A 13,010-nucleotide genomic window follows, 5' to 3' on the forward strand; every position below is an offset into this window, starting at 1 on the left:
CAGGTCCTAGGATGACAGGCGCTGCCGATACACACAAGGCCTCTTGCGGCACCTCCTTCTCCCCCACAGCCTGTTTGGCGGCCCGCTCTCCATCCTCAGCGGTTTGCTCTTGTTCCTCTGGGGCAGGCTCCGCTGCTGCAGCTTCCTTCCCCTTGAGCAGCTCCAGCTCGTACAGCCGTAGTGCATCCCACAGGGCTGCGGCAACTAGGAGGAAATCCACCGTTGCTGGTTGTATTCCAATATCCATTGTCTGCAAGGGGTGAAAGTCCGACATGTTAACATGGTGAGTACTCCCTTGCCCAATCAGATCCAACAGGCTACACAATGGCACTGGCTGGCACTGTGGACGCTGCCATCATATGTCCCCCCGTGTTGCCCCTCCCAATCCCCGCACCCCTGGCCCCGGTGGTGCCCTTTGCAGAGCAGAGCAGATGGCTATGAGGAGCGACACACTCTGGCGGATATTGCAGGGCGTCCCCAGAGTGGTCCAGGAAACGGAACATCACTTTTAACAGATCTATTATCCTCTCCACTACTACCCTGGTGGAGGCAATGATTGTATCTTTCCTCCGCCTCTGTCCTCAGATCAACATCATCAACAACTTTTCAAAGGTTACCCTTCATCATACAACAACCATCCTTTGAGCAGAGCTGGAGCCGCGAACAACCTTGGCACTTGAGTGGCACACTATGTAGGCATCATGGGAGCTGCCAGGGTACCTTGCAAAACCAGTAGAATCCGGGTCCTGTGGTAGCACATAATGTGAACATTCATGGAGTGATACCTCTTCCTATTGACAAAGGTGCCCAGCTGGCGCCTTGTTGGCCACATGAATGCAATCAATGGTACTCTGGATGGGTGGGAACCCTGCATTAGCTGAAAAACCTCTGGACTGTTCAGCCTGGCTAGCTTGGTCCTTCCTAAAATAGATGAATGTGCTCACCCGCTTGAACAAAGCATCAGTCATCAGCTTGGCGCAGCTATTCACAGATGACTGGGAGATGCTGCAAAGATCATCCACTAACCCCTGGAAAGATCCAGAGGCATAAAGGTTAAGGGCTACAGTGACCTTGAGAACCACGGGCATTGGAAGTTTACCCACACAGTTGGAGGTTATCTTCAGCACAATCATCTGACATATGGGCGTGATGGTTTCCCTTGAAAGGCGGAGCCTCCTGAAGGACTGGAGCTCGGTTATTTCGAGGTAGTTGGACCGCAGCATGTAGACCCTGGCAGATGGATAGTGGCATGTTCTGCAGGGTCGTTCTCTTTGCCCTCCCTGTTGGCCCTGAACACCCAGTGGCCTGCAGCCACCAGACCTCCTGTCTCTTTGGTCCCTGTCTTCCTCAGAGGAGGACATGCTCCCTGCTGAGTAAAAGGTACCCATCTGCTGATATGCAAATACAGCTGACCCATGCGCAATAGATGCCAAAGGGGTTGGAAATCTCAGAGATACGTTACAAGATTGAAATGTCTTGAAAAGCACAGACCTCAAAAGAAAGCAGTGAAAACGTTCACAAAACTCTAGGCTAAGCCCACAACAAACTCTGAATAAGACAGCGTCTTCTGAGTTTATCAACTCAGCCGGTCTTTGATCCTCCCTCCATTTATCCTGCCCTTGGATGACAAATGTGGATTGACCACCTGCCAGTGCCCATACGCCTACCTAAATATCGCATGGGCAATGTAAAATCCAGGTTACTTGGTGTATAAATCATTTAAATCGTGCTCACGCCAGCTGACCAAAATATTGCAGGAGTATACAATGATATTGTGATGCGCACCCAATGCCTTCCCACGCAATTTTGCACACTTCCTGATCGGGTGTGCCTCCGACCATTTGAAGTTAAATTTTGCCCCGTACAATTTTGGTCTCCATATCTAATGATATACTTGACTTGGAAGATGGTGGAGAAAAGGTTCTCTAGACTGATTCCTGGGATGAGATGGTTGACCTAGGAGGGGAGATTGAGTACATTGGGCCTATGCTCGCTCAAGTTTAGAGGTGATCAAGAAAGAGGTGATTTCATTAAAACGCACAAAGTTCTGAGGGGACTTGACAGAGTAGATGCTGAGAGATTGTTTTCCTTCCTGCAGAGTCTAGAACCAGGGAACATAGTTTTATGAGTGTGACATTAAACTCTCCGCCTGCCTGGGTGAGCTCAACTCCCAACAACAACATCCAGGATTAAGCAGGCCACTGGATTAGTGCCCCAACCGCTACCTTAAACATTCACTCCCTCCACCACTGGTGCACATTAGTAGCAGTGCACACCATCAACCAAGATACACTGTGCCACTTGCTGTGGCTTCTTTTACAGCATCCTCCAAACACATGACTTCTACCACTAAGATGATCAACAGCTGAAGGCACATGGGACCACCATGGAACGGCTCCCAGCATCCTCAATTTCTACTGGTGTGGAATCAAGAGTACAGGTTGCACTTGCAACCTGAGCAGTACCTACTCAGGCAGGCGTCAATTTGAATGTTTGTGGAGTTGGGCCAGCTTCTCAATGGGGTATGGTTTACCAGTCTCAGAGGATTCATGAACCATAGTCTTGTTCAAAAGGTTTTGCCCATGCCAACTCATTTCCCCCATCCATCCTCAATGACCCCTCATACCTTTCTTACCAATTAATGATCAATGTCTGTTCAGCCACTATGTTTAGAACTAAAGAACCCATGGTAACATTGTCATGTTTGAAACTGCTGAGAAAAAACGCACACATGGGACGAAGAACTGGTGCTTCTACAATCCAATAAAAGCATCACACAGACTATTAAAGTGTCAATAATAGAAGCCTAACTGGGAGCCCAGACTCATAAGGAAATTAACTCAATGAGAATCTAGTTTTGACAATGGGAGAGAACTGTTGACTTTGCTTGATTAACATCTTTATGTGGTGATAAGAAGTTATTTTTCGGTGATCTCTTTCGTCAATGCCTCAAATTTTATTTGCACAAGATTAAGAGGTGTGAAGTGGTTACAGCTTCCGTTATTGATCTAATGCAGAAGGCTATCATTATTAATCCAAACACTGCATTTGTATTTTAAAGATAAAACAAACCAGCAAATGGCTCCCATTTCCACATACCTGATCCGTAGAACAGTAAAAGAACCATCCTTCATACCCAGAGCAAGATGAATGCCATCCGAACTCACAGCAACACAACGAATTGGTTCTTCCATATTGCATCGAGCAATCAGAGCATGATCAATAAGACTCCATATTCTAAAAATATAAATTCAGTCTCCCATAAAATGGCAAAATAAATAACAGTTGAGCTGCTCAATATTCTAACCATAATACTCTTTCCAATTGATCCTTAATATTATTTTATACCTCACTGCTCTTTCAACAAAATATACAGTTAAGATTTATTTTGGAAATTTATATCTCACTTAAAGTGAATAACATATTACAGCCAGCCAATAAAGAAATTGAATTGAGGTACACTTAAAACGTTGATGTTTCAAATTAACATCAACTTATTTCCAAGAAATTGAGCATTGTTGCATTGGAAATAAGTAACTGCATCCAGTTAATTTAGTACTAATTTAGAATTTCAGTAAATCTCACTTTCATAGGTACATTAAGAACAGGAGTAGCAATTCAGCCTCTCGAGCCTGCTCCGCCATTCAATACCATCATGGCTGATCCCATCTCAGCCTCAACTCCACTTTCCTAACTGTTGTCAATAACCCTTCAACCCATTACTATTTCTAAATCTCTCTATCTCCTTAAATTTACTCAATGTCCCGTCGTCCACCACACGCTAGGGAAGTGAATTCATGACTCTTTGAGAGAAGTAATTTCTCCTCATCTCTGTTTTAAATCTGCTACCCCATATCTTAAAACTATAATCTCTCATTTTAGATATCCCCACAAGAAACATCCTCTCTACGTCTACTTTTATCATCTTACATCCTCAATTAGATCTCCCCTTAATCTTCTAAACTCTAGAGGGTATAGGCCTAAACTGCTCAATCTCTCTTCATTGGGGTTCCCAATCCGGTGGAGAATCGACCGGGCTCTGATTCGGTTCCGATGCTCTGGGCCCCCCGCCCCGGCAGCGAGGTTTTATGGGCGGATGTAAGTAGGTCATTTGAACCAATAGCGGTCTGGAAGCTGAGTTCTCCAAGCTGGCGATGCTTCAGGCCCCTCAGCTGGGATTCACGTGGCTGTGGATTGGTGCAAGTATTTTTAAGCGTGGCCCTGACGCGATGGACCCCATAGTGAATCAAGGCGGTAAGTATGTAATGTAGGTGCCCCCAAAGTCCATCGGTGGGTAACAATTGTAACAGCTACTGCTTTGAACACTTCTGTCTGAGGCAACAGATGTTAGGAAAAGGTAAGTGAAAATGCAGTGATTCTTCAACTGACTGCCTCGACTGCCCTTCAGCTTTCAGGCAGGGTGTTCTGATGTGGTGGGGGGCGCCTGGTAGGTGGGAATCTTTGTTGAGGTCTGATGCGGGGTCTGATGGGCGGGCGTTGGGTCACCCTCATGCACACATGCTTTGCGGGGAGGGGGGCGGTGACCCTAATTCCCAAGGTGGAGGGGGTTCTGGGGAGGTTGTCCCTGCTTGTCAGCGGGGGACAGAATTTGCAGGGCAGAAACCCGTGCACTTCCCACCGTGCACAGATTTTCATGGCAATAGAGAATCAATCCTGGGCACCACTCCTAGCGCCTGCGCAGACCAGGAGCAATTCTACTCAAGCGGGAGAATGTAGTCTCCTGAATGGAGAATCCAGCCCATTACCTGATGGAAGTATAAATATAAAACATCTTTCGTTGAATTTATTTGCATCATGAATTTAGTTAGCCATATATTGCTAGTGGCTCAGGTATTGAACAATACCAATGGAAGATTATCACACATGGCTGCTATGACAATGGATGCTGGAATTTGCAAGTATAAACTGTAAAGCACCACCTGGATGAAGTAAAAAGTTCTTCTGAAAGGGTGCCTGAAATTTTAAAATGACCTTCAAAAGACAGCTTTAACTATTTATAACAATATATATTATAAATATATTAATTCTCAGGATTTGGGCATAACTGGCAACAGCATTTATCGTTCCTGTGCTGAAATTGCTCCCACAAAAGCAGAGAGGCAGAGGGGTTCAGGATGAAGAATGCGAGTAAGCATACCTTAGTTCATATCTTCAAAAATATCCTAAAGCCCCTGTATTTTTTTTAATTAAAGTTCTTCATTGTTTCTGAAACCAAATCTGGGGCGGGATTCTCCCCTACCCGGCGGGGCGGGGGTTCCTGGTGGGATGGAGTGGCGTGAACCACTCCGGTGTCGGGCCGCCCCAAAGGTGCAGATTTCTCCGCACCTTTAGGGGCCAAGCCCTCACCTTTAGGGGCTAGGCCCGCGCCGGAGTGGTTGCTGTCCAGCCAGCTGGCGTGGAAGGCCTTTGGCGCCAAGCCAGCCGGGGCCGAAGGGTCAGCGGCTGCTGACGTCTGCCCCACGCATGCGCAGGGGGGGGGGTCACCTACGCGTCGGCCATCGTGGAGACCTACACGGCCGATGCGTAGTAAAAGAGTGCCCCCACGGCACAGGCCTGCCCGCGTATCGGTGAGCCCTGATCACGATGGCGGGCCAGGCCATCGTGGGAGCACCCCCCGGGGCCAGATCGCCCCACGCCCCCCCCCAGGACCCCGGAGCTTGCTCGCGCCGCCAGGTCCCGCCGGTAAGGGACCTGGTTCAATTCACGCTGGCGGGACAGGCACAGCAGCAGCGGGACTTCGGCCCATCGCGGGCCGGAGAATCACTGGGGGGGGGGGGGGGGGGGGGGGCGCCGACTGGTGCAGCGCGATTCCCGCCCCCGCCGAATCTCCGGTGCCGGAGAATTCGGCGGCCGGCGGGGGCGGGGTTCACGCCCCCCCCCGGCGATTCTCCGACCCGGCGGGGGGTCGGAGAAACCCGCCCAAGGGGCGTCATTCTCCGACCCCCCGCCGGGTCGGAAAATGGCCGTTGGCCGCCGTGAATCCTGCCCTCGCCCCCGCCGAAGTCTCCGGTACCGGAGATTGGGCGGGGGCGGGAATCGGGCCGCGCCGGTTGGCGGGACCCCCCGCTCAATTCTCCGGCCCGGATGGGCCGAAGTCCCGCACAGAAATTGCCTGTCCCGCCGCCGTACATCAAAGCTGGTATTTACCGGCGGGACCTGGCGGCGTGGGCGGGCTCCGGGGTCCTGGGGGGGGGGGAGCGCGGGGCGATCTGACCCCGGGGGGTGCCCCCATGGTGGCCTGGCCCGCGATCGGGGCCCACCGATCCGCGGGCGGGCCTGTGCCATGGGGGCACTCTTTCCCTTCCGCCTCCGCCACGGCCTCCACCATGGCGGAGGCGGAAGAGACTCTCCCCACTGCGCATGTGCGGGAAACTGTCGGCGGCCGCTGACGCTCCCGCGCATGCGCCGCATTTCCGTGCCATCTGGCGGGGCAACAAACGCCATTTCCGCCAGCTGGCGGGGCAACAAACGCCATTTCCACCAGCTGGCGGGGCGGAAATCCCTCCGGCGCCGGCCTAGCCCCTCAATGTTGTGGCTCGACCCCCAAAGATGCGGAGCATTCCGCACCTTTGGGCCGACGCGATGCCCGTCTGATTGGCGCCGTTTTTGGCGCCAGTCGGCGGACATCGCGCCGTTGGGGGAGAATTTCGCCCATGGTCTTTCACCTTTACTACTCTTTCTGGAAGTCTGAATCCATGGGCGTCATTCTCCGACCCCCCGCCGGGTCGGAGAATCGCCGGGGGCTGGCGTGAATCCCGCCCCCGCCGGTTGCCGAAGTCTCCGGCACCGGATATTCGGCGGGGGCGGGAATCGGGCCGCGCCGGTTGGCGGGCCCCCCGCTGGATTCTCCGGCCCGGATGGGCCGAAGTCCCGCCGATAAATTGCCTGTCCCGCAGGCGTGAATTAAACCACCTTTTGAACGGCGGGACAAGGCGGCGTGGGCGGGCTCCGGGGCCCTGGGGGGGGGGGGCGCGGGGCGATCTGGCCCCGGGGGGTGCCCCCACGGTGGCCTGGCCCGCGATCGGGGCCCACCGATCCGCGGGCAGGCCTATGCCGTGGGGGCACTCTTTCCCTTCCGCCTCCGCCATGGTGGAGACCGGAAGAGACTCCCTCCACTGCGCATGCATGGGAAACTGTCAGCGGCCGCTGACGCTCCCGCGCATGCACCGCCCCGAGATGTCATTTCCGCGCCAGCTGGTGGGGCAACAAAGGCCGTTTCCGCCAGCTGGCGGGGCGGAAAGTCCTCCGGCGTCGGCCTAGCCCCTCAATGTTGGGGCTCGGCCCCCAAAGATGCGGAGCATTCCGCACGTTTGGGGCGGCGCGATGCCCGTCTGATTGGCGCCGTTTTGGGTGCCAGTCGGCGGACATCGCGCCGTTTCCGGAGAATTTCGCCCCATGTGTGGTTCAATCTTTTGAGTTGAGAAGAATTTCCTAATATCAGTCCTATATTTTACTAGTTTAAAACCATGGCCCGTTGTCCTACTTACAGAATTTAAAGTAATGTTCTGGATTTATTTTCAACAACATATATCTACACTACCTTTAATGACAAAAATATCCAGATGTTTCACAGATGTATAACTAGATAAAAATTGACACTGAGCCAAAAGAGGGTGTATCAGGATGGTTGACTAAAAGATTTATCAAAGAGTTGGATATTTAAGAAACAACGGTTCAGGAAGGAAATTCCAGAGTGCAAGACCTCAACAGCTGAAGGTATGGCAACCAATGCTGAGGTGAAGAGAGTAGGAGATTCACAGATAGGGCATGGTTGAAGGAATGTAGAACTTTCAGAGGATTGTATGGCTGGAGAAGCCTAACCAGAGAGTGAGAAGGGCAGCATGGTAGCACAGTGGTTAGCACACTTGCTTAATAGCGGCAGGGACTCTGGTACGATTCCCGGCTTGGGTCACTGTCTGCGCAGAGTCTTCACGTTCTCCGTGTGTCTGCGTGGGTTTCCTCCCACAGTCCAAATATGTGCAGGTTAGGTGGATTGGTCACACTAAATTGCCCCATGGTGTCCAAAAAGCTAGGTGGGGTTGCTGGGTTATGAGGATAGGGTGGAGGTGTGTGCTTAAGTAGGAAGCTCTTTTCATGGGCTGGTGCGGACGTGATGGGCCGACTGGCCTCCTTCAGCACTATAAATTCTGTGGTTCTATGGTAAGTAAGGCTATGAAGGGATTTAAATTGGAAACTATGGAACTAGGAGCTAGTTTAGGTTGGATGCACAGGATGGGAGAATAGCAGCAGGATTCTCCCTTCCGGGGACTAACGCCGGCGAGAAAAACCGGACCCCCCAACGACTCCGGCATCAACGGGCCCCCAAGGTGAGGAATTCTCACCTGTTTCGGGGGCTAGATGGACATCGGAAGGGTTGGCGCCGCTCCAGCCAGTGGTTCCACGCATGCGCAGACCAGCCGGCGTATTTTGGCGCATGTGCGGGGGGCTCTCTTCTCCGCGCAGACCATGGCGGAGCCCTACAGGATCCGGCACGGAAGAAGTGCCCCCACGGAACAGGCCCGCCTGCAGATCGTTGGCCCCGATCGCGGGTCAGGCCACCTTGGGAGCCCCCACCCCGGGTCAGATCCCTCCATGCCTCCCTCGAGGACCGCCCCCGCCAACTTACCTGCCAGGTCCCGCCGTGTGGGACCATGCGTAACCCACGCCGGCGGGACAGGACAAAAATGGACGGCCGCTCGGCCCATCGGGGCCCAGACAATTGCCGGGGGGGGGCGCTGCCAACGTCCCCCGACCGGCGTGGCGTGAATCCTGCCCCTGCCCGAGAATACGGCAGCCGGCGTCGGGGCATGATTCGTACCGCCCCCTGGGGATTCCCCGACCGGGCGGGGGCGTCAAAGAATCCCGCCCCAGAACTGTGGGATATGGTTAACAACATTTCTGAAGAGTGGAAGTCGCTCCATCCCTACAACTATCTTATGTATCTCTACAAGAGCACTTCTCAGACATCTCCTTCTCAGACACTGGAGATCAACCTTTTCTACATTTCTTCTACTAACTTAATGTGTTTCTTGTGTCTTGATGACCAGTACTGCACACAATATTCAAGTGTGACTGGTGGACTGACTTGTTTGGTCTTAAATTTGATTTTACGCAATTGACAATATAACATTGACTGATGTTCTGCACAGTTTAAACATGCTGGCCTGGATTCTCCACAGTCCCGCACCGAAATCGCGTTTGGCATGGGGGCGGAGAATCCATTTTTACGACCGAATCGGGCTCGGCGCCGCTCCCGCTCCCGTTTTACGCGGCGCAGCTGATGGGCCATTGCCAGAGGCCATCCCAGCGGTCCCGACCGTCCAAATTCCCGACGGCGTGGTTCTCACCACATCTGGCCGGTCGGGACTTAAGCGCGCCGGCTGCGGACTGCCCTGGTTGGGGGCGGGGGGAATCAAGTACCGGTGGAGCCTTATGGGTGGCCAGGGCGGCGATCGGACAGGTTAGATCAAACGGCGCGGGACAGATCGTTGGGACCTTCTTTATTGGTCCAGGTCCACCGGCTGAGTCCGCCATCGTGTTCGACGCGGCCTCTGCAGGCCGCCGCCATGCGCATGCGCAAACTCGCAACCGGATGTGCGGGGGCCAGTATCCGCAGTTGAAGCTGCGAGAAGTACTCCAGGGCCCTGCCAACCCCCTGCAGGTAGAATCGCTGTAAATGTTTTTAAGGAAAGTCTAGCGGTTTTTTTCGCCAGCGTGGGGACATAGCCCCATTTTTGGAGAATCCAGTCCCAGGGATCTGAATAAAGCACAAATAAACTGTATTATCTACATTAGATAAAACCTTTCCAGGACAATATCGGTAAAAACTGGAATTAGAATATGCCTGTCCTGTTAGTCCTTACTGTACTCGATTGTGGGATGAATGGGGTATGTTTGAAAATCTGTTCAAATAAATAGCTTGCACTTGAAAGGAAGTACAAAATCATGATTTATACCACTATATTATCTACTCATAGGGTAATTATCACAATTAATTATACAAACCTAACAGATCGATCATCACTCCCAGTTACTGCTAAAGGCTTTGTTGGATGAGCTGCTAAGGCCCAGAGCTCCCCTTCACAGTGACCTTGCATAATTAGGAAAGGCTTGTTGCGTTCATGTACCACGATTTCAAAGATTTCACTGTCTTGTGTGCCAACCAAAATATGATCTCCTTGCCAACACACACTCCTTACTGAGAGACCTGGTAAAAATAATGAAGATAAAGAAATCAAATAGATTGCAAGTCTTCGAATGTTAATTATTAAGAATTTGCAGAGCCTTAAACAAAAAATAATACTAATACTTGCAAAGAAACACACTGGTGCAGTGAAACACCAAAACACATAGTAAAATAACTTTTGGTGATATAGAAGTCATAATATAATCAGAAAAGAATGGTTATCTAAATACAACCAGCCTCTTAAGCCAAAAGTTCACTTTTAGATAATGCGCTTCAGTACAAGTGTATTAGTCTGAAAGTTAAACATATAGGATGTGGGGCTGGATTTATGATAAGCAACTTAACATTATGGCTGAGAGGTGTGCACAAAAATACTTTCACATACATTATTTTTCCGATTTATGTCGAGGGATCCATTTTTACACAGGTAATTTCCCTTATGAGTATGTGCCACCCTTTCCTGGTGGACTCCCAATTCCCACCCAACCCTCCTTATTGGGTTACTTCCTCCCTAGCTTTTACTCAAAATGTCCCAATGACTGTAGCCCAAAGATCCAGTATTCGACCTAACCAGATGTAGCATGTAGTTATGAATGCAGCATGGCTTACTAAATATCTCTCTTGTTTGCTATTCTATACAATCAATGGCTCTACACTACTTTGTTCATTCATAACCTATAGAGGGGAACTCTGACCGCCATGGATGACAATGATGGCAGAGCTGAACATAATTCCTTACCAAGGAATCAGCAGCAGATATATTTCTGACTCAGTCAAAGAACCAAATTAAAACAACAACCCTCAATGAAAAGTGCCATAAAGAACCTTTGCCCTGCAAACAATTGCACAATATCACAAATAGTGAGCCATAACTCTTTCACAAAGACTAAAATCTGCCCTATGAAACATGGGCGGGATTCTCCGAGCCTCCCCGCTGAAATAGCAATCGGCGTGGGGTCAGAGAATGGGCGTCAAACCCGAGTTCGGGTCCGCCGCCGCACCCGCGATTCTCCGGTCGGCGCCAGTCGAGGGCCATTGAAAGAGGCCCCCGCGGCGATTCTCAGAGTGCAGCTGGCCAAGTTCCCACTGGCGTGGTTCTCTCATGGTTCTACCCGGCGGCAACTCACCGTGGCGGCTGCGGACTCAGTCTGCGGCCGCCCTGGTGGGGGAATCATTCACGGGAGGCGCCTCCAGGATGGCCAGGCTACCGATCGGGGGCCACCGATCCGCGGGCAGCACGATCTGGGGGGGGGGGGCCTATCTTCTTGGTGCCGGTCCGCGGTGTGGGTCGGCCATGTCTCGCCGGGCGGCCGACGCAGGCCGCCGCCATGCGCATGCGTGGACCCACGACCAGAAGTACAGGGCCTCGTATTGGCAGCCGGAGCTGCGAGGACTACTCCGGGGCCCCGCTAGCCCCCTGCAAATCGGAGAATCACCCTGGACTTTCTCCAGGTAAGTCCAGAGTGATTCGCGCGTGTTTTTTCGCGGACGAGGGGACATAGCCCCATTATTGGAGAATCCCCCCCACCTCGTTATTTCAGATCTCCAGCATCCACAGTATTTTGATTTTTTTAAAAAAAAACTCAGGGGGAAATGTTCATATCGCACTGCTTCTAGTAGACTTGCATTGAGGCAAGTCTGTTTTCTTCACTGTTACACCAGCAAACACATTGCTCCCCCTCCATCTATTACCTGCTTTCCCACACATCCAACACACTAACAGCCATTCTGATTTGCACCCTCTTCTCAATTTTGTCCTCCAAGCTGCTCCCAATCTTCCAGCCATTTCTCCTGCTTACTTCCTCTTCATTAGTTCTTCTCGCTTCCAGTCCCGACTCCTTTTTGGTTCCCTGTTTACCACTTCCTTAAGCCACCCTCCTGCCTTCTATTTTTACATAATAATAAACATAGTCGAAAGAAAATTCTGCTTTCCTGGGCGAGATTCTCCGACCCCCCCTCCGGCTCCGGATATTCGGCGGGGGCGGGAATCGCGCCGGTTGGCGGGCCCCCCCCCCGCGCGATTCTCCGGCCCGGATGGGCCGAAGTCCCGCTGCTAAAATGCCTGTCCCGCCGGCGTGGATTAAACCACCTACCTTACCGGCGGGACAAGGCGGCGCGGGCGGGCTCTGGGGTCCTGGGAGGCGTGGGGCGATCTGGCCCCGGGGGGTGCCCCCACGGTGGCATGGCCCGCGATCGGGGCCCACCGATCCGCGGGCAGGCCTGTGCCGTGGGGGCTCTTTTCCTTCTGCCTTCGCCACGATCTCCACCATGGCGGAGGCGGAAGAGACTCTCTCCACTGCGCATGCGCGGGAATGCCGCCAGCGGCCGCTGACGCTCCCGCGCCGCCCGGATATGTCATTTCCGCGCCGGCTGGCGGGGCACCAAAGGCCTTTTCCACCAGCTGGTGGGGCGGAAATTCGTCCGGCGCCGGCCTAGCCCCTCAAGGTTGGGGCTCGGCCCCCAAAGATGCGGAGCATTCCACATCTTTGGGGCGGCGCGATGCCCGATTGATTTGCGCCGTTTTGGGCGCCAGTCGGCGGACATCGCGCCGTTTCCGGAGAATTTCGCCCCCTGTTCCTGTCATAACATTCTGACTCCAGTAAAGAATTTCATAAGCTTCCCTATCCTGCAGAATTTCATAAGTTTCCCTATTGACAGTCAAATAAATTGTTCTCTCCTGGCTACCAATTAATTAATCTGATATTCCAACCTTCGTTCATTCGACAACTGCTCTGTTCCTCTCAAACTGTCAAATCTGTAGCATGCAAATATTAAATTTCATCATGTCACCACGATGCAGTGC

The 13,010-nt window shown here is 52.3% G+C and overlaps 1 protein-coding gene across 6 annotated transcripts in view; it reads right to left on the reverse strand.

Moving 5' to 3' along the window:
* The window catches only part of LOC140403495 (echinoderm microtubule-associated protein-like 5), a 415,808-nt gene that overhangs the window by 257,905 nt on the left and 144,893 nt on the right, over positions 1-13,010 (reverse strand). For all 6 annotated transcript variants that reach the window (XM_072491458.1, XM_072491449.1, XM_072491467.1 and 3 more), the window contains 2 exons: positions 10,027-10,228; positions 3,100-3,237 (listed from right to left, as the gene is read on the reverse strand). In XM_072491458.1, coding sequence (XP_072347559.1) covers positions 3,100-3,237; positions 10,027-10,228 — 340 coding nt within the window. The remainder of the gene's footprint in view (positions 1-3,099; positions 3,238-10,026; positions 10,229-13,010) is intronic.

This window comes from Scyliorhinus torazame, chromosome 2, assembly GCF_047496885.1.
Source record: "Scyliorhinus torazame isolate Kashiwa2021f chromosome 2, sScyTor2.1, whole genome shotgun sequence".
NCBI classification, from domain to species: Eukaryota; Metazoa; Chordata; class Chondrichthyes; order Carcharhiniformes; family Scyliorhinidae; genus Scyliorhinus; species Scyliorhinus torazame.